This window comes from Anolis carolinensis, chromosome 1 (assembly GCF_035594765.1).
Source record: "Anolis carolinensis isolate JA03-04 chromosome 1, rAnoCar3.1.pri, whole genome shotgun sequence".
In the NCBI taxonomy this organism is placed as follows: Eukaryota; Metazoa; Chordata; class Lepidosauria; order Squamata; family Dactyloidae; genus Anolis; species Anolis carolinensis.
Window position 1 is genome coordinate 322,961,120 of NC_085841.1, and position 22,661 is coordinate 322,983,780.

The 22,661-nt window shown below is 43.5% G+C and overlaps 1 protein-coding gene across 3 annotated transcripts in view; it reads right to left on the minus strand.

The window, feature by feature from the left end:
* prkd1 (protein kinase D1) overlaps window positions 1–20,734 on the minus strand; it is a 150,373-nt gene extending 129,639 nt beyond the window's left edge. Inside the window, exons 1-2 of one of the 3 annotated variants that reach the window (XM_008102943.3) lie at window positions 20,382–20,728; window positions 16,603–16,821 (exon numbers count right to left, since the gene is read on the minus strand). In XM_008102943.3, the coding sequence (XP_008101150.1) occupies window positions 16,603–16,821; window positions 20,382–20,399 (237 nt within the window). In that variant the 5' untranslated portion in view covers window positions 20,400–20,728. Of the gene's footprint in view, window positions 1–16,602; window positions 16,822–20,381 lie in introns of all 3 variants that reach the window. The other 2 variants (XM_008102936.3, XM_062968232.1) reach the window with 2 other exon arrangements.
* Between the last annotated feature and the right edge of the window lie 1,927 nt (window positions 20,735–22,661).

Genomic DNA, 22,661 nt, shown 5'->3' on the forward strand with positions numbered 1-22,661 from the left:
GTTACAACGATTGCGGGACCATGGACTTTATGCCAAGCTGGAAAAATGCGCTTTTGATCTACAAGAGGTAGATTTCCTGGGTTATCGTGTCTCGCCACTAGGGCTCACCATGGACCCGGCCAAGGTAACAGCAGTATTGGAATGGCGGGCGCCAACCAACAAGAAAGAGGTGCAACGTTTCTTGGGGTTCGCGAACTACTACCGCAAGTTCATTCCAGACTTTGCCCGCTGGTCTGATCCAATCACCAGCTGCATCCGAGGGAAACAGCCTTTCCGCTGGACAGAGCAAGCTGAGAAAGGATTCCAACAACTAAAGAAATTATTCACGTCACAGCCAATCCTTCAGCACCCAGATCCTGAAACCCCTTTTGTCGTACAGGCGGACGCCTCCGATGTGGCAATTGGAGCGGTACTCTTGCAACCAGTGGGAGAACATCTTCACCCTTGTGCCTTTTACTCTCGTCAACTGACTGCCCCAGAGAGAAACTACACTATTTGGGAAAAGGAACTTTTGGCCATAAAGGCAGCCTTTGAAACTTGGAGACATTGGTTAGAAGGGGCCAAATTTCCCATTGAGGTCCACACTGATCATCGGAATCTAGAACATCTAAGAACTGCTCGCAAACTAAATCAGAGACAACAACGCTGGGCTTTATTCTTTGAGCGTTTTGACTTCCAAATCCATTATGTAACCCCAGCCCAGACCAAACAGGCAGATGCTTTGTCACGAAAACCGGAATATGCTGCAGGGCGCAAGGAGACCTTTGAGTCCCAATTGCTGCAGCCCGAGAACTTTGCCACGCTCACAGTGGGAAACACTAAATCCACCCCAATTGAATCTACTCCCTCAACTCCAGGGCCCCTTTGTGCTCAGGAAATCAGGGCCGGTCAACAAACAGATGCCTGGGCTCAGGATCAACTTCGCCAAGGACTACATTTCCCCTTCTCGCTTAAGGATGGGTTACTTTGCTATAGAAATCATGTCTACATTCCCCCCGGGCCGGGCAGAGAAAAGGCACTTCGTCTGTGTCATGACTGCAAGCCAGCAGGGCATTTCGGACTATTTAAAACCATGCATTTGATCCTAAGAGATTTCTGGTGGCCTAAGATCCGCAAGGATGTGGAAAAATATGTCAATACCTGCCCAATATGTCAGCGCTCCAAGACAAGACGGGAGAAGCCCTCAGGGCTTCTGCATCCCCTTCCTACTCCATCTCGCCCATGGGAAATAATCTCTGCGGATTTTATCACTGATCTACCACCCTCCTGCGGATTCACCACGATCCTAGTGGTGGTGGACCTTTTTACCAAGTTAGCCCATTTCATTCCCTGCGATGGCCTTCCCACGGCCAAAGAGACTGCAGATTTATTCCTTCAGCACGTTTTCAGATTGCATGGGTTGCCCAAGAGTTTGGTCACAGACCGTGGGTCCCAATTCACCTCGCATTTCTGGAGAGCACTACAAAAACTATTGGGCATAGACTCTCGTTTATCTTCGGCTCACCATCCACAAACGGATGGGCAGACAGAGCGCACCAATGCCACTCTGGAACAATATCTTCGCTGCTATGTAAACTATCAACAGGACAATTGGGCTTCCCTGTTACCGCTGTCAGAGTTTGCCTATAACAATGGTGTCCAGGCTTCAACTAAAGATACCCCGTTCTTTGCAAACTACGGCTTCCATCCACGTTTCTTCCCTCCTGTTATTGAAACCTCAGAGGTTCCCGCAGCAGAGGACTGGCTGCAAGAACTCACAGCGGTGCAACAACTTTTGCTCCAGCAATTAGACCAAGCCAAGGAGGACTATAAACGCCACGCGGACAAACATCGCCAGTCGGGCCCCGAAATCAAGGTAGGAGATCGGGTTCTTCTGTCCACTCGCTTTTTGCCCTCCCATCGCCCTTGCCGGAAATTAGATGCCCGTTTCATTGGCCCCTATCCAGTGGTGGCGCAACTTAACCCCGTGAATTTCAAACTCCAACTGCCGCGCTCTATGCGCATTCATCCAGTGTTTCATCGCTCCCTGCTCCTTCCGGCGGATGGTGTGCGTCCTGATGCAGACCGGCCGGCCCCCACTCCTGTTTTAGTGGATGGGGAGGAAGAATTCGAGGTTCAGGACATTTTGGATTCTCGCTTTCACCGCCGCCGCCTGCAATATCTCATTGACTGGGCGGGTTTTGGCCCCGAAGAACGCTCTTGGGTAGACGCTTCCGCAGTCCATGCCCCCGATTTAGCCTGCCGCTTCCATCAGAACTACCCTGCTAAGCCGCGGTCCCGCACCTCGGGGAGAGAGCCCATTTTTGAGAGGGGGCTTGAGGGGGGGGATAGTGTGATGACCCATGGGCAATGTAGTCCCATTCCTGGCACTGTGGTGCCAGATGAAGAGGAAAACTTGGGTTTTTCACCGTTCCAGCCAGAATTGGAACTTTCCCAGCCAGATTTGGAAACCTTGCACCTGCAAGAGATTTGTCTTCCAGAAGTCTGTCAAACAAGCCCCGAGCCACAATCTCCTACGTTTTCTCGCCATGCTTTTTGTAAACAACAGAGGGGAGTTCAACAGGCGTCCCGCAGGAGTGCCAGGATAGCTGCTAAGCATTCAGCTGATTAAGCCTGCTTTCCATGGGAAACTTTAAGGAGTCATGCATCTGGACTCAGAGAATAGCTTTCGTTTCTGGTTCTCCAGGGAACTGCTCTTTGGTGGGAAAACTAGATCCTATTTAGGTGCTTTGCCCACAAAGGGATCTTGCGGAGTCAATTCGTCAGCAACTGGAGTAGGTTGTGTGTGGACAGCGCTACTCCGCTTCTAAGCCTTCGTCCTGGTTCCAAGCCTACGTTCCCGTTCCAGCCTTGTTTACCTCTGCAGACCTTGCCTTGCTTCCTAGGATTCAGCCTTGTTTTCCAGGACTCTGCCTTGCCTTGTTTTCCGGATTTTGGCCAAGTATTCCACGGATCTTGTTCTTGCTCCTCGTTCCTTGTTGCCTTGTATCAAGCCCTGTTTCAAGTTACTCCCTAGCCTCGCTCAAGTTCCATGGACTAAAGGACCTTGTCATCTCCCCTCACTTTGCCTGGCAAAGTGAGTGTTTCGGTTATTGGATTACAACTTTGGACCTTAATATTTCATATTGGACATTGGTTCTTTGGACTAATTTTGACCTTTCCTGAAAGGTCTATTTCTGGACTATTTCATACACTTGCTTTTATTAACTTTATATATTCCTTCAATAAAGATATTAGATAGAATCTGGCCTCGGTGTATGGTTATTGGTGCTCTGCAGCCTGGGTCGTGACAGGATTCCTCCAGGTTGTGCCATCTTGCCAGGTTGTCTTTTGATCTGCCCACTCCGCTTCTGAGTCTGTTTAGGGACTTCCAAGTTGCCCATTCTTGATTTGCCCCTGGAGGCAGACCCTCATGGGGGGCCATCCAGTTGGAATTGCCTGTTTTAGCTGCCAAAGAGATACTCTTGCTGTTGCTGGAGGAACATTAAAAGGAGTGATGGTTCTCATGAAGCTTTTCCTTGATTTGAATCTACCGTATCAAGTTAAAAACAACATACACTACAAATCTATTTAATACGAGTTTTAAAAGCATTAAATAAACAGATCTGTAAAGAACACTGTTAACGACTGTAAAAAGCACAACTCACTCAAATAAAAAGATGCTTCTGCTAAAGTAACTTAAAAGCCAATGTTCTGCCACTAGAAAGAGAACAGGGGTTCAACTGACCCTCCTGTAGAAGGAATTCTACAAGCTGGGAGCAACTGAGAATGTTGTCTTCTTTGTTCTTACCCAATTCACCTGTGAGACAGAGAGAAAGCCTTCCCACAAAGATCTTAGAAATTGTGCATATAATGAGACATGGTATTTCAGATAGTACAGACCAGGGGTTCCTAACTTTTGGTCCTCCAGGTATTTGGGAGTTTGGCTCCAAGATGCCCAGTCGGCTGGTCAACTGTTAGAAATTTTGGAAGCTGAAGTCCAAAACACCTGAAAGACCATCGGTTAGGAGCCAATGGTGTAGACTTAAGCTGCATAGGTATTTAAAGATCATAACGAGCAGGTTTAGTTGTGCCAGAAATGGACCATTAGCCAGACAATCTTGCATTGTCTACTTCTAGACCATTCCCTATACTAACTACACTATGTAACAAAATTTGAAAAATGCTCTGTTCCTGGTTGGAAAGTATTATTTAATTGTGTGGTACTTACTTTGAAAGTACAGTAGTTGTTATGCTCCAGAAACATCATTTGTGATTGAAGTGGTTGAGATTCTATGAGATATTCATTGAAAAACTATAGCAAAATGTACTGCAGGATGTCCTGCAGAAATAAAATTTTGTAGTTTAATAAACCTTTTCCATGTTTTTATGACAGAACCAATTAGGAAATGACATTTATAACCCAGGAACAAAAACCATGTTACATAATGTTATCACATATTCTAGATATTGAACCCATTTCCTGAGATAATTTCTTACGTGTTTCTTCTATATTTTGCTAAGTAAATACAAAATTGTATCCATCTCTGAGATTACCGGGGTACGTACCAAAGTGACCAAGCCTCTTTTTTTCTAAAAAGAGAAACAGCTAGCAAACATATAGAAGATGATATCACTGCTTCTGGTAACACCATCCCCAAATTGGATATCCAGAAGAAGCCCAAGATAACTCTTGGGGCCCTTCTACACAGACCCCAAATGCAGGCCACATGGAACCCACACAAGGGCTCCCTCAGCTACCTCTGAGGCAGCAGGGAATTCCTACTACTCAGCTATGCCAAATATGGTTCACTGGTAACGTGGTAGGTGCTATATCGCCGCTGGTAGGGGGACAACAAAATGCCATCTCATGTTCCCAGGTCACCCAAGCCTTAGAACATGGGATGGCAGTCAAGAGAACTGGGGCCGGTTCTGGTTCGGGCCTTCCCCCAAACTAGGCCATATTAAGGGTGGCCTTGCCCCAGGTTAACTCAGATCGGCCCCATGAGATGTTTAGCCACCGCAGGTCTCGTTCATTTCTACACCGAACTAAATGGTCATGTAAAAATATCCTTAAACTACACCTGACCTTCATATTTGGAACATGAAAACACTCCCAATATTTCATGATAATTGGACATAACATGAGATAATCTTTGCTGTTTGAATTGATATTTGATGTCTTTACTTAGTCCACGCTCAGTCATTTAAATATTTTTTAAATGCATTATCTGGTTTAGAATAAAAAGAGATATACATCTGGTATCATTCATTTACTGATAGCAACCCACTCCATATCTTAAAATAAACTGTGATTTCATGCAGATGTTAAATAACACTAGGATACATTTAGACTGCTGAGAGCTCCAAAATAAATTCCCTTATAGAGGAAAACAGCTTCCAAATTAAGGTTTCAAAACCTCCTAACTATGTAGGAAGGACAACAAGGAAATAACTCACACTGAAAAGTCTAAGAGAACCAACACATACACACCAGCATCTACCAAAACAATAAATGCAGACTCAGCGCCTTATCCAGTCTGAAGATGGGCTGAAAAGAATTCAAACATCCATTACCATCTGAAGTGCCTGGAATTGCCACATTCCCCAATCACCTACTTTAGTTGAAGACTCCATATGAGCCTAATACTCTCTAGGATATGCATGGTGGACCAAAAGTCACAAAGAGATTTCAATATTTAGTAACTCCTTTATTTATTGCTATTAATATACAATTCCATGGCATCATACATAGGCAGTGCCGGAGTTATAAGCATCCAACATACCAACAACTCATAGTTAAGAACGAAGATGAGACAGCAGGAAGTTAGAGAAATCTACTGCTAGGAAGAGAAATTAACTCCTGAAAAAGTTATCATGGGGGGAAAAGCTGTCTCAACTGAAGCTTACTCACCAATCCTTGTTACCACAACAAGCCAATTTTTTCAAAATCCAATCACAGGGACAGAAAGTGAGGTGAAGTCTTCTGAACAGGGACACAGACAGCAAAACAAACATCACAGGGGTGTTAACCCTTCCCTACGCTTTCCAAGGCCTAGATAGATAGATAATCTGGAGTTACACTTTAAAATGTACCTGTTCCAATTTACATACAAATTCAACTTAAGAATAAACCTACAGAATCTATCTTGTTTGTAACTTGGAGACTGTCTGTACAGTTTATATAGGAAACAAAATTGCATTAGATTAGGTATAAAATCTTTTCAGAAAAGCTTTTCAACAAGTTATTAAAACATCAGACTCCTTTGTGACTTTTGGCTCACCCTATATAATATGGATTAATGAAGGTTTTATTCAATAAAAAAAATTCCACCATCACAAGGTGAAACCGTGATGACTACAATGACAACCGATTGTCCTAAAAATCCTCAGTTTTTTCCAATTCATTGGTGGCTGGAAGGACAGAGATAATAAACTAAGCACAGACATTTGATGCATCTATAGAATTAATGAAATTCAACACCACTTTAAATATCCTGACTAAATGCTATGGCGTCTTGGGAGTTGTAGTTTAGTGAGGCACAAGCACTCTTTGGTACAGAAGGCTAAAAACTGTGTAAAATTATAATTCCCATGATTCCACAGCATTGAGCAATGACAGTTAAATTGGTGTCAAACAGTGTCTGAAAATTGAACAGAAATATACCACCAGCTCTTGCCCTCTCAAAATAATGTTTCTGATTTTGCCCATAAGCATAATATTAACTATGGGGAGAGTCGATTAACGTACAACTCTACACTATTTGTTGCTAACCATGCATTTAACTAATACAAACTCCTAAAATTCTGTATTAACTATTACAGAAAACTTTATGAGTATTTTCTTGAATATTGCACTGTATAATTTAACAGAATTACTAGGTGTGTATACATTGATTAAATATTAAACAAAGGCAATATTTGTATAGTTATAAAAATGTAAACTGCCTTGTACAAGGAGAAAGGCAGGTTAACTATTTGGAATACTAAATAACAAGGCTCCATAATCAACTTATTATACTTTCCTTGGCCTCTCCCCCCACTCTCTTTCGTATGACCAAAAGAAGAAGAAAGTACCTCTAAAATTTTCACTTATTTTCAAACCAGCAATTCTACAACCAGAAATTAAAATTCAAATTTTAATGAAATTAGCAATAAAGAAAAGTGTGCTTAAAATATCAGTCTTCATGCTGATGCTACATTTAAAACTTAACTACATAATTTGTATTTTAAAGAAAGAAGATTGTAACAAGCGGAAACACATATTTTAGCACATCTACCCTTTTAAGAGCTTGTGAAAAATAACACTCTGTAAACCAAAAGTTAGGCTGCATATTTAGCAACATTTTACACCTAGAAGATGTGAGAGTAATTCCTCATAAAGTCTGTTGAGCACACATCTTTTACTCTCTAAAATCACAAGACAAAAGATGGTGGCGATGTAACCAGAACATTAACTTTGGGTTCAATGAAGTTAACAATTTCTTCTCAGCATTTATTGCATCTTTGTATTCAGCAGTTCTATAACTAGTTCAGGCTGTAACAAAGTGAGATTCAATTACCCTCATTATGCACAGAGGTCACATGCCAATTCCCCAGGCTGAAATTCAGCACCATTCCTTTTGAAAGAGTCCTGCCAACCCTTAATTCTTCTTCTTTTTGTTCTTGGGTAGCGTGGGACATGACACACTTATCATCACAGCCATTTGCTCCAAGCTCAATTTGTCCCCCCAAGACAAAGCTTGCCTTAAGCATTGAAAAGCTCACTGAGCAGACTGCAGGTGTCAGAACATGAGAACTTGCTGTTCATATCACCTTTTCCCATTCCATATCACTTTACTACCTAGCAGAAAAAGTTAGCTCTTGCAGTCTTTTCTATACATTCCATTGTGATAATCTAAAAAGACTGACCAAAAAGATTTTTTTAAAAAAAAACATAGAGGAGCAGATACACACTGAAAATCCACAGTATGACCAAATGCTCTGTTGAGTCTTTGATTCTGGAATAGACACTAAACCCAAATCTGGAAAAGGTTATTTTTGGACTCTAGCTCCAGTAGGCTATAAAATTAATTTTTCCAAGTTGTGACTACCCCTATGATCTTTTCTACATCCAGGTCATATTTACACTTACAGTTTTAACTGGGATGGGAGAGTTGGCCTTGTGGCATACATATGACACATGAACCCATCTCACCCCAAATGTAGGACAAGGCCACTTAATGTGATTTTGCCCCACATTAGACAAAGTTGGGGAATGCCCAGATCTTCCCCAAAGCTCAGGAGCAGTCACATACTTCAGGATAATGTAAACAGCTGGTTTCATTCTAAATCAGAATCAGCCTGCAGTTCACAAAGCCATCCTGTTTTCCCCAAGCTCCTCACTGCAAGGTCAGAGAGATGGCATCTAACTTAGTGATCCTGTTGACATCATTGCTACAGTCACAGAGCTCCAAACAGCTCCTGACTATCCTTGGACACCATTGTTGGTGTTTGCAAGGGAACCCAAGCAACTCCAAAAAAAGAGCAGGGAAAGCAGCAGTGATCCCCCTCCGCAAAGTGTGCTGGGACCCCTGAAAATGTCACCAGTGGTACTCATAGATGGCCAGGAATTACTTGGAGCTCTGTGGCTACCACAATAACAGCAATAGGACCAGAAAGGCAAGGGTGGCCATCCAGCAGGGCAGAACCAGGTTTGGCCTGGCTGGACAGTGGGGACTCAGTCCTCCTGATGCTTTCAGGGTTGGTATGGAGAACTGAACTGTACTCCATACCAGTCCTGGGGTTTCCTGCCCATGTAGATGCACCCTCAGGCATTGAAACATTGAAAGAGTCTACATCTAGAGATTATACAGAGATGTATAATTGTGTACCTGATACTTATGTCTATTTGATAAAACAAACAATTTTAGAAAACAATGAGAACAGGAACAAGATAATCTACCTCACTCCTGTTCATTGCTTTTATTTACTAACTAGCTTGGGGACCTGGCGATGCCCAGGTCATTTGAGAATGGTATTATTTGTCTTTTAATGTTATGTATTCTGTTTGGAGTGGGTGAACTACAATTCCTAGAATCGTGGCTAAATCCTTCCCAAACCCTGCCAGTATTATAAGTTGGTCATTTTGGGCGTGTGTACCAGGTATGGTGCAGTACTGTCTGGATGGGGGTGAACTACTGCAATTTCTAGATTCCCGGGGCAATTGCCCCGAAATATCTATCAGTATCCACAGCAGGTAATATTCAGTTTGTGTGCCAAGTTTGGTCTAGATTCGTCATTGGCTGGGTTCAGTGGTCTTTGGATGGAGGTGAACTACAATTCCCAAAATCAAGGCTCCTTCCCACAAATACCTGCAGTATGTGGAGTAGGTCATGAGGGTTCTCTGTGTGAAGTGTGGTCCTAGTGCATTGTTGGTGGGGGTCAGTGTGAACTATAACTCCCTTTTTCCCAAACTTGTGCAATATGTTGTATTGGTTATGGGAGCCCTGTGTGCCAAGTGTGATGCTCATTCGTTGCAGGTGAACTATAAATCCCAGTACCTAATACTCCTCAAGTTCCAGTCCAGTTTCCCTCCAAACCCACCAGAAGTCAAATCTGGGCATATCGGGTCTGCATGGCAAGTTTGGCCGAGAGCCATCATTATTTGGGTTCATAGCTTTCTGGGTGTAGGTGAACTACAACTCCTCTATATTCCCCAGTAGGAGTGACAGTGCTCTGACTTGATGCAGGGTGAACTACAACTTCCACGTGGAGTCAATCCCAAAACTCCTCCAGTAAGTTTCGTTGCAGCTCAGTTCTGCTGAGAGATTGGAAAGGAAAGGGCAGTGGGCGGGGCCATACAAATTCCACAGCAATGGAGAACCCTGGGATGCCTGCCTGTGGTGGAAGAAAAAGCAAAATCTAGGATGAAATGGTCCCCAAACGAAAGCATTCCTTGGGTGGTGGGCTGTAGTGTTTGGGAAGGACATTGGCAGGGGCTGGGCTGCATGTTCATGGTGCTTGCTGTAACCGTAATGTCAGTGGGAAAGAGTGACTTGCTAGATTGTTAACCTTGGGAAGTATAGCCTGTTTGTGGAAGCCAGAGGCTGTCTGCATGAGCAAACATCCGTGCCACATACACACATCTGGGTTTTCGCATTTATTATGGATTTAGATTACATATGAATCAGATAACCTTCCATTTGGCATTCCCTCATAGGGCATAAGGATTCAAAAACACCGCTGCTTAAGTCAGAATTAGATTGTTATCTCTCTTGGATCACAAAGCACAGGGAATCAAATTACAAAGATGAACATCATTTATTAAAATGCAGCATCATTTGAAAAGCAACCAGTTAAAATCATGAAACTGGGTTTTATGGTAGTCTAAATACTGTAAAGGAGCCAGATGCTGTCTCATCTTGAAAGCTAAGCAAGGTCAGTTATGATTAGTCCTTGGATGGGAGTCTACCAAAGAATACCAGGTTCTGTGGGCTGGATTTCAAAAGAAGAAACTGGCAAAAACACCTTTAAGTACTTTTTGCCTAAGAAAACCCTACAGAATTCATGAGGTTGTCATAAGTCAACAGGCGGCTTAAAGGAACATACACACACTTATCAGCCATGCTCTTTTAAATTAGACAAGCACAGCTAATAAGTCCCATACATTAATTGCTACAATTTCCCTCCATAGTCTAATTCATCTCAGTTTCTAGCCTTAACCTGGTTGTATGGCTAAAGAGATGACCTCTCTACTCCCAATCCACAAAAGACGTTTAAATCAAAAATCACCAAAGCATTTGGAAGTTTTTTGCCTTCCCCTTGGAGATGTGATCATCTGAAATGTAGAACATCTCTGTTCATCATAACACATATCATTCCCACCAGAATTTTATGTTTTTATGGCACAAATATGATATCCAATAGCTGTTACACTTTTTCTACAGTGTTCTGTGACAAGAAATGCTTGGCACCTTATTTACAGGAATTAAAAAACACACGCAACAATTTTGTCACACATTTGTTACATGGTACTAAACTATATTTCCTCAAAGCTGCATTTCTGTCTCACTGATTTCACATGTTGCTGTGCTCACAATGGAATAGGGTTGAAAAGTGGTTGTAGACACATCTCATTTATTCCAACTCTGAAATTCCAGCTTTGATTGATTTTCCTTTTTTTCCTCAGTGTACACAGTATATAGACTGAAGCAGTGCACTGAAATATTTATCCAGCCTTGTTCACCATATACTCTCACACACCCTATTACTGTGCAACACTCACCACTGCATCTTAGACAGAGTCAGTGCGATATTGCTGGAGTGCTGAGCTTTGATGTGGGAAATCCCTGTTCAAATACTCACTCAGCTATGAAGGTCACTTGATGGCCTTGAACAATCACCTCCACTCAGCTTAACCAAACTGCTATGATGAGGATAAAATATCACTCTGAAATCCATTTCTCCTGCTCTGCCTTCCAGTGTAGCTAACAAATAAATCAATTGAACAGAAATGAAATATTGCAGTTAAGGCTCATGATTAATGCATGCACAGTATTAAAGGTAACAGCTAGACAGAATATTGCCTAGGTACTGTATCCTACATGTAATTTTTCACATATTCTGAACCAAGTATCCTGGGCAATTCCACACAACTGAATAATATACCACATAATCTGCTTTGAACTGGAATATATGGCAGTGTGGACTCAGATAACCCAGTTCAAAGAAGATATTGTGGGATTTTCTGCCTTGATATTCTGGGATATAAGGCTGTGTGGAAGGGCCCTCAGATATCCCAGTTCAAACAGATATTGTGGGATATTCTGCCTTAATAGTCTGGGTTATATGGCTGTGTGGAAGGCTGTGTAGAAGGACTTAGAAAGCTTGACACTTTTCTTGTTTTCTTTTCAATGGTATTCTTAGGTAAAGGTTTTCCCCTGACATTAGGTCTAGTCATGTCCGATTCTGGAGGTTGGTGCTCATCTCCATTTCTAAGCCAAAGAGCCGGCATTGTCCATAGATACCTCCTAGGTCATGTGGCCAGCATGACTGCATGAAGTGCTGTTACCTTCCCGCAGGAGCGGTACCTATTGAACTACTCATATTTGTATGTTTTCTAATGGCTAGGTTGGAAGAAGTTGAGACTAACAGCGGGAACTCACTCCGCTCCACAGATTCGAACCGCCAACCTTTCGGTCAGCAATTCCAGCAGCTCAGTGGTTTAATCCGCTGCACCACTAGGGGCTCCCAGTGTTGTTAAAGACCAATAATCCACAGGAGTATGAATGGAGTATGCCAGCCCTCTAGAACCTGACTGTCTCTGTTTGTGGGCCTTTCCACACAGCCATATAACCCAGAATATCAAGGCAGAATAACCCACAATGTCTGCTTTGAACTGGGTTATCTGAGTCCACACTGCCATATATCCCAGTTCAAAGCAGCTATGTGGAAGGGGCCTGTCTCTCTCTCTTTCTCTCTCACACACACTTGATGTATACAAAGGGATCTTGTAGCACCCTTGAGAGAGAAGTTGGTATCACAAGCTTTTGTAAACATAAGTCTACTTAGTCAGATACACACATTTCTCTCTCTCTCAAAGGTACTTCAGATTCCTTTGCATACCGATTTAGATTAACACAGTTAAGTCTTTGGATTCACACACCTGATTGATTTGATTACAACTTCAACCCTCACAAAATGTGCTTCCATATACTGTGATAACATAAAAGCAACAGTCAACCCTGGTGATCGATGGCATGGAAGAAGCTGTAGTCCAACAAGTCTGCAATGCACCATGTTGGCAAAGGCTGTACTAAGTTATCAGTTCCTTTGCTTGAAGAACAGATGGCTTGATTACTTTTGACACTATGGCTTGCTGTCTTGTTGGGGGCTACACAGATCCAACTGGACTGCAATACACAGTATTCCTTACCACCAGCTATGAATGGTATGAGGCATGCAGTCATACAGCATCTGAAGAGCCATGGTCAGTCAACCCTGAAAAAGAAACTTTAGGATTGTACTGTTTTGACATTGATATGATTTGCCTACCCATAGGAGAAGCTGGGAGACAAAGGTTCAGACAGAAAGAAATGTACTTATATGACAAATGAATTTGTGAGTTTAGTGACCAAGTTCCATTCATTTCAATGCATCTACTCGAAATAGCTGCCAAGTTTTCAAAAGTATATATATCACCCGTTGCCAGTTTTTCAGTCCATTTCATGCACCTAGGAAAACTGTTTCTTAAGACGTTGATGCCACAACAAGCAAGCAGTGGGCCTGTGAGGTTCTTTTCACACGTTGAGGAGGCAGCTGTGCTTCCTGTGTGACCGCCAGATGTCATTGCTTTCAGAGGGTAAAGAGGCAAGTCTGCCAACCAAATGACCTGAGAAGACAACTATCTTGTTTTATTGTTTAAACAAAAAGGATCTGGCTCTGGAAGACAGACCACCTAGAAACCAGTTGTAAGGCACTCTTCAGGGGAATGGAGTATAAACCATCACAAATCATCAGCAAAAGATGGCCAACCAAGCAACACAAATAGAAGAGCACATTAACTGGCTAAATGATGGTGTATCTTTTTACTGACATAATTACATGTGTTTTTCATTTGGGCTTTATGTGTGTGTTTTCAATCTGTTTTATTTTTAAAACGTAATTTTGATTTTACAGCTGTCTGAATATTGAATGCTATATTTGGCAAAGCAGCATAGGATTAACTTAATAGATCATGGAAAAGTTACTTTTTAGATGACATACACAAGAAACCCAGGCATTTTAAGAACTGCAGTCAAAATACTTAACTTTTCCAAGGTGGGTGTAATATGGTAAAGCAAATTAATATATACTGTGGGTTGTTACTAGCCTAATTTTTCTTAATGAGACTGAAGCATGCATCGCATTTTTACAAATAAATATTTCCAATTCAAACATGACTGGATTCACGAAGGATTTTACTCATGAACCAAGAATCAGGAAGTAATAAGCCTGTGATGAAGGAAGGGCTGGTTAAAATCATACAGGCCAATTATAGGAAAAAAGAGTTAAAATAACTTCAAAAGTGAGAATGCACTTTTTGGACAAATGATTAGCCACACTCCTTTCATTAAAGTTAAAAACATGACTCTAGCCCAGAAAACCTACTACACGGCTCCTGTGTATCCTTTTTGTTGAAACTGCTTTGTTGTGCCTTAGGGTAAAGTTTTATACCCAAAAGGCTACCCAATTGAATTCAATGAAGCTTACTTCTGAATAGGCATGTGCAGGCATGTACATTATAGCCACAATGGTGTGCACAGTTTTATGGGAACTAACCTGAACTAGTAGGGGCTTACTACTGATTTTAAAAAAAGCAGAATTGAAATTCCACTTAGGAACGCCCTACACTTCAGCATACAGTTACTCCTTCCACTGGACTTCTTCATACAATTCCCTACTATGCCCTCAGATTGCCCTGGCTTACAGGCACCAGGTTTGTTGCTGGGCTGATGTTTTCCTCCATCAAGGGGACAACCTTGTTTTGTTTTCTGGCTGGCATAAATGGAAACTTTTCATTTCCCCAGAGAGCAGGGCAGGATTACTATTTTGACAGCTGCTGGGGAGCCCCCTCCTCCTGATCCTTAATCACTCTTTGCAACAAGAGCAATGGAAAGAGAGAGAGATGGAAGAAAGAAACAGTGATAAATTGAGAAGGGTTGAACTGGGACTGAACTGTATTGTTATATTGTGTGTATATGTGGCTAAGAATGGCTTGTAAATTCATGAAAACCTCATGATTTTCATAGGGTTTGCTTAGGGTGCATCTACACTGTAGACTCAGCGCAGTTTGACGCCACTTTTGCTGCCATGGAATCCTGGCAACTATGGTTTGGTGAGGCACCAGTACCCTTTTGGTAGAGAAGGGTAAAGACTATGAAATTACAACTTCCATGATTTCTTAGCATCGAGCTACAGCAGTTAAAGCAGTGTGAAATTACGTTAACTCTACAGTGAACATGCACCCTTCAGTCATGAGATACTCAGATGTGGTTTTGCCAGTCCCTCCCTCTGCAATGTAAACTTACAGCACCTAGTACTGGGGGATGGTCTCCCATTCAAAAGTACTAACCAGGACTGACCCTGCTTAGCACCCAAAATCTGACAGGATCTGGTGCCTTTGGTCTATCTGGGCCTTTACATTACACTATACTACAGACAGAGAAGCACACCCACCACCACGATAAAGTGTTCTATGAAGACCCTGAACTCATTAAATAAAAAGGGGGTGGGGTCTAATGGCACCTTCACATTCAGCAAAAGCTTGCTTGGATTTCCCCCGAGTGCTTCAGACATTAATTAGCAGGTAGCCCAGGCATAGGCAAACTTCGGCCCTCCAGGTGTTTTGGACTTCAACTCCCACAATTCCTAACAGCCTACTTAGTGCGACATGCTGCATTATCACAGGATGTCTACGCCCCATACCACTGCAGAAATTATACTGTTTAGTCGGCATCGCACCACCTGACATCCACAGGGAAGTAGCAGCCAACAATGAAAGGACTAAGGCAGTGACATCTCTGGCCCATCCCCTGTTCGGATACCAGCCAGCATGCCAATGCCTTAAATCAAGAAATAGATTTCTAAGATCTACAGAGATACTTGCAGGAACACCTCAGCAAGCGGGAGTCCAAAAGTGGCAGGCTAAAACCTGGAACCTCAAGCCATGGCTGATACAGAATGAAAGACTCCCTCCTGGGCACACAGAAGACTGGGTGACTTGGAAGGAGCAGAACAGACTGTGCTCTGGCACCACGAGATGCAGAGCCAACCTCAAGAAATGGGGCCACAAAGTGGAGTCCATGACATGCGAGCGTGGAGAAGAGCAAACCACAGACCACCTACTACAATGCAGTCTGAGCCTTGCCACATGCACAATGGAGGACCATCTTATAGCAACACCAGAGGCACTCCAAGTGGCCAACTACTGGTCAAGGGACATTTAGTATCATGCCAAGTTTTAACTTTGTGTTTTTAAATACAGTAGAGTCTCACTTATCCAACATAAACGGGCCGGCAGAATGTTGGATAAACAAATATGTTGGATAATAAGGAGGCATTAAGGAAAAGCCTATTAAACATCAAATTAGGTTATGATTTTACAAATGAAACACCAAAACATCATGTTAGACAACAAATTTGGCAGAAAAAGTAGTTCAATACGCAGTAATGCTATGTAGTAATTACTGTATTTATGAATTTAGCACCAAAATATCACGATATATTGAAAACATTGACTACAAAAATGCGTTGGATAACCCAGAACATTGGATAAGTGAGACTCTACTGTACATTACAACTGTACAATCGCTTCTGACATGATAAATAAATAACCGGCTGTTAGGAATGGCGGGAGCTGAAGTCCAAAACACCTGGGGGGGGGGGCGAAGTTTGCCCATGCCTGAGGTAGCCACTCTTGAGTCTCGATTAAAAGAAAATAGAATAATATTATAAGAATCACAACAATAACGACCATCCGTTCCGGGGTTCAGGGTTATCCGAAATCCATCCATCCCTTGACAACTGTGTTATCTCCAATCTAAGCAAGACGACGGGCACTCTGCACGCTCTCAGAGGCACTCCCGGCCTCGAGGGCCTTACCTTCTGGTCGACGATGGAGCACGCCATTTCCCGGACGTGGGCCAGGCTGAACTCCCCCGAGGAGTCCTGGAACAAGAGCACGGGCTCCCGGCTGAGGCCGATCTGGAGGTGGAAAGAGATGCCTCCTCCTCCGCCGCCGCCTCCTCCTCCGATGCTGCCGCCTGAGCCCGGCGGCGAGGGGCTGGGCGGCCGGATGACCGGCGGGGCGCTCATGGACAACTTCCCTCCGCCCCGGGAACCGGAGAAAGAAAGGAAGAGAGAGAGAAAGAATGAGGGGCAGAGTGAGGAGGAGCCGGCCCGCAGCAAAGTTAGTTGTCCTCCGAGGCCATGGGGTCGTCGTTGTCTGCGGGAATGTGCGGAGAAAGGGGGAGCAGAGAAAGAAGGCCGCCTCAAGGCGTGCAGGAGGAGGAGAAGCGAGACAGACTGCAGCGGATGAGGGGGGACGGGCGGACGGGCGGGCTGGGTGTCTGGCTGGCGGAGGGTGGAGAGAAGCCAGCCGAGCGAGGCAGAGGAAGGGCGTGAAAGCCACCCAGAGCAGCGGCAGCAACAGGAGCCTCTCCGGCGCCCAAGCGGCGGGCGAGGAGGGCGGGGCGGCGGAGGCGGCAGAGGCCCGGCTCCCTTGGGCCGGCCCCGTCCGCACTGACTGACCGCTTCGCGCTGCGGGCCACGAGCAAGCCCTTCTCCTAGGCATCAGCGCTCTGTGGTTTGCGCGGCATCCCATTGGGTGTCCTATGGGAACCGCTTTCTTCAACATCGGGTTGGAACGGCCCGGGGAAACGAGGAACTTCCTAGCCCTTGCTCGGACCGAGCCTCGAGGCCACTTTTTTGGTGTATGGCTATGTTCCAGAAGCATTCTCTCCTGACCTTTCGCCTGCATCAGTGGCAGGCATCCTCAGAGGTTGTGAGGTCTGTTGGAAACTAGTCAAGTGGGGTTTATATATCTGTGGAATGTCCAGGGTGGGAGAAAGAACTCTTGTCTGGGAGAGGCTGCAAAGAAGTTGGAGTTATTAAGACCCAGGATCCATCTCCAAAATGTGGGTCTGTAGCAGCCCTGTGTTTTCTGGTGGCCCTTGCCAGCGCCCGGAGCGTCCCTTACTTCCCTCCTCTCTCCCACGACATGGTGAACTATATCAACAAGCTCAACACCACTTGGCAGGCTGGACACAATTTCCACAGTGTTGACATGAGTTATGTGAACTCTTGTCTGGGTTGCTGTGAGTTTTCCGGGCTGTATGGCCATGTTCCAGAAGCATTCTCTCCTGACATTTCCGGAACTTGGCCATACAGCCTGGAAAACTCACAGCAACCCAGTGATTCCGGCCATGAAAGCCTTCGGCAACATTCAGTTCTGTTTAAGGCAGATGTGAATGCTGCAATTGGCCACCTTGGTTAGCACTGAATAGCCTTCCAGCTTCAAGGTCTGGCTGCTTTCTGCCTGGGAGAATCCTATGTTGACAGGTGTTAGCTTGCCATGATTGATTCATGTTTGGAATTCCCCTGTCTGCTAAGTTTTGTTCTTTATTTACTGCCCTGATTTTAGAGGGTTTTTTTTTTAATATTGGTAACCAGATTTTGTTCATTTTCATGGTTTTCTCCTTTCTGTTGAAATTGTCCACATGAACAAAATCTGGCTACCAGTATTTTAAAAACTCTCAATTTAGGACAGTAAATAAAGAACACCACTCAGAAGACAGGGGAATTCCAAACATGAATCAATCAGGACAGCTAACACCTCCCAACTAAGGATTCCCCCAGGCAGTAAATAGCCAGACCTTGAACCTGAAAGGCTATTGAATGCTAATCAAGGGGGCCAATTGCAACATTCACACTTTCCTAAGGCAGACAAGAGTTCTTTCTCTCATCCTGAACATTCCACAGATATATAAACCCCACTTGCCTAGTTTCCAACAGACCTCACAACCTCTGAGGATGCCTGCCATAGATGCGGGCGAAACATCAGGAAAGAATGCTTCTGGAACATGACCATACAGCCCAGAAAACTCACAGCAACCCTATAAAGGCCCAGGTGGGGATGCTACACCTGTTGACACTTCTGGTTGCCAAAGGGAGAGACTCAAGCCCTCCCAAAAAACAGGGGGGTTGGAAAGCCTAACCCTTCCTAGCCCCCCTCTAAAAGCCCTCAAAGGGGAGAATAAAAAGACTCATTCCCATCAACACCACTCTAAAAGAGTTGGTCAATTCCTTCTAGATACCTTCCCAAAAAAGCCTCAAAAAAGGAAGAGGAGCTTGGTTTGTTCTACTATCCCCCTCCCCTCAAATAGAGGGAAGAAATTGATTTAATGTCTTCTATCTACCTTCCCCCCCATCAAGAGAGAGGAAATTAGCAACCCTCTCTTCTCCCCCCCCCCCCCCCAAGGAGAGGAAATTGAGAATTTAGGGCCCTTCCAAACAGCGATATAACCCAGAATATCAAGGCAAATAATCCACAATGTCAGCTTTGCATTGGGTTGTCTGAGTCCATACTGCCATATAAACCAGTTCAAAGCAGATAATGGGAGATTTTATACAGCTGTGTGGAAGAGGCCTTATTCCTCCTACCAAAAGCAATCCAAAAGGGAGAGGAAATGGGAAACCTTCATGTAAGTTTGAAATGGCTACTATATTTTATTTTTGTTTTGCTGAACAGACTGCGCTCTGGTACCACAAGATGCAGAGCCAACCTTAAGAAATGGGACTACAAAGTGGAGTCCACAACATGCGAGTGTGGAGAAGAGAAAACCACAGACCACCTATTACAATGCAGTCTGAGCCCTGACACATGCACCATGGAGGACCTTCTTATAGCAACACCAGAGGCACTCCAAGAGGCCAGCTACTGATCAAAGGACATTTAGTATAATGCCAAGTTTTAACCTTGCTTGTGTTTTCAAATACATTGCAACTATGCCCTCGGTTCGCTTCTGACACAATAGATAGATAAATAAATAATTTGTGTTTGTACCACACTGCTACTATTTGATTGCTTTTTAACTTTTGTATTTCACCTTTTAAACTTGCCTCATGTGGAGGTTTAGCTGCCTTGAGACCTCATGGGGAGAAAGGCGGGGTATAAATCAAGATAATAAATAAATTCTTCCTAACTTGAGCCTCCCCCCCCCCCCCAAAAAAAAAATCCCTCAAAAAGGGAGAGGAAATTAAATTAGCAGTCTTAGTTCTTACTAACCTCTCCCTGCCCACTACATACAAAACCTCTTGCCATATAGGTAGCCTCTCCCTTTAAAAAATCCCTCAAAAAGGGAGGAAATTGGCAGCCTTCATTCTTCCTACTTCTCCTAGCCATCTTGATACAAAACTTCTTGCCAGATAGGTAGCCTCTCCCTTTTAAAAAAAACCATCAAAAGGGAGAGGAAACTGGCAACATTTATTCTTCCTACTCCCTCCCAAAAAGGGAGAGGAAATTGGTAGCATCTTTCTCCAACCCCCCAAAAGCCATCAAATAGAGAGAGGAGGAAAGTAGCAACCTTCATTCTTCCTAACTCCCCTCCCTCAAAAGAAATCCCTCAAAAAGAGGAGGAAATAGCCAACCTGTGTCCTCCTAACTCCTCCCCCCTTCCTAACTTCATACCAAACTTCCCTCTTGCCATCTGGTTAATTTGTTTTAGCACATTCCAATCCATGTAACCCTTTTGCTCCCAACTCCACCTTTCCATAAAGTCCAACTTAACACCTCTCTTTCCAACACGTCTCATAAAGAAAAGGGAGGTGAAGATGGGGGACAGTCTCCCTCCCCTTTCCCTTGAATTCAGCCCTCTGGGTACCTTCAAAGCGGCCTTCATCCCAGCTGTTCTTACTGGTTCCTGCACTGCTGCTGTTCAGATTGAAGAAACACTGAATCCTTCCTGCTTCTGGGCTGGCTTAAGACTTACACGTGAGTAGGAGCTTCCTTCCTTCCACCTGCCAGCCCACTCTTTCTAGATCTCCCCCATCCCAGTTTGCATACACATCCCTCAAAAAAGAGCTAGTCACATGCTGACAGGAGAGGGAGGCAGCTGTCACCACATAAAACTGGGGGCTCTGTTCAGCTGACTGCTGTGTCCTTCATCTCAGCTGTTCCTCCTCACCAATTTGATTTAGTGGAGAATAATAAGAAAGAATCCCACCCACCACCTGTCATTTTTTTTCTATTTACAAAATACACAAAAACATCCTATCTAGTGAATGTCATTTTCTAACCAGAAGCTCTTTATGTTTAATGCAGGAAGGAGGAGTTTGTCTTTCCAGCACCGGAACAAGCGCACGTTTCAGCTCTTGAAGGAATAAAAGCTTTAATAAAACAGGATGGACCTCTTTTCATTTACTTGGCATTCTTTTGATCTTGGGGTGGCATCTGTATCTTGTGTGACAAATTAGGCAACAGGAAAATGCTGTGTGAAAGACTGGGAATTTGAACTTCTCAGGAATTTAAGAGCCACCATGGTGTAATGCAGAGTTTTCCAAACAGTGTGTCGTGACACCTTAGTGTGTTGGCTGCACTGTGTAGGTGTGTCACGCAAACGTAACAAGAAATGACAAAAATCTTGGAAATGTATTATTATCTTACAATTTTTCAAAATATGAACGAAAAGTTATCATGACATATGTTTGTCCCCATACATTTCATTATTACAATTTATGTATGTGTCCATATCTCTTATAAGGGTTTGGTTTAACCTCTGTTTTGCTAGTAAAATTGAATTACTGTGTCACGAAGTGTTGCATGTCTAAAAAGTATGTCACTAGCATGAAATGTTTGGAAAGTTCTGCTGTATTGATTTGAGTGCTGGCTGAGAGCAAATCATCCAGCATTTGCTATATTGTACTGTTCTGGGCATGGCCCCATGTAAGCCGCCCCAAGTCCCCGTTGGGGAGATGGTGGCGGGGTATAAATAAAGTTTTATTATTATATTATATTATTATAAATCCTCACTCAGCCATGGAACTCATAGAGGACTGGTTCTCAACCTGTGGGTTCGCTGATGTTTTGTCCTTCAACTCCCAAAATTCCTAACAGCTGGTAAACTGGCTAGGATTTCTGGCAGTTGTAGGCCAAAACACCTGAGGACCCACAGGTTGAGAACCACTGTCATAGAGTAACCTTGGGCAAGTCACACTTTTTGCCCTAAAAGGAAGCAATGGCAACCCCCCCCCCCCCAAATAAATCTTGTCCAGAAAACTCCATGGTAAGATTACCATAAGTTAGAGTGAACTTGAAGGCACATAAAAACAGGAATATAAAGGTAGATTTCAGTCCAATTCAAATATGCTGTCCATCTCCTACATTGACCAAGTTTTGGTTCACCAGTATAGTATAAGCTAAAGCTTATGCCAGCAGAAGTATACTGGATTACACCACTGCTGCAGCTGATTTTGCACCTGGGGTGTAATGTCTTACACTCGGCTGTCATGCATCACTTATGATCTTTGCACAACCCTGAATTTCTTACAGAATGGCCTAGGAAATGCAACTATTTGCATAACAGTATTGCTAGCAAAAGTCACCAGTGTTTGCCTATTAGTTTTATTTATGTATTAAATTAAATCTAGGTCTCACGATTTGTGCACTTTCTCTTAATATGATGAGACCAAAGATGGTTTTTCCAGAGGCCAAGGCAATGAGAATTTGGACTAGGTGGTTCCAACCTAGTCTTTGCACTGTGCATTTAGGCCAGTTTGAGCTAGTAAATAAAATAGATAAGGCAGATGGCCAGAGGGAAGAGCCCAAAGGGCCACATCCAGCCCAAAGACCTGGGTTTGCCCATGCCTGCTATATGCAGTACTGGAGACAACCTTATTCTCCTTTTTCAAGAGTTGTAGTCTCACACTAAAATTTCATAGCTTAGATTGGTTGTTCTTTAAACAATATTGTGGGTCCTTGGTATCCATTAGGGTTTGATTCCATAGATGGCCAAGCCAATTATATATAGTGGCATAATAAAAAAGCAACCCTTATATAAAATGGCAAACAACAAGTGCTAAAGAGAACCTGCTGATATGTGAAATGACAATAAAGTATGCCTAAGTGTCTGCATAGTGTTCAGCATATGATAAAATTAAGGTTT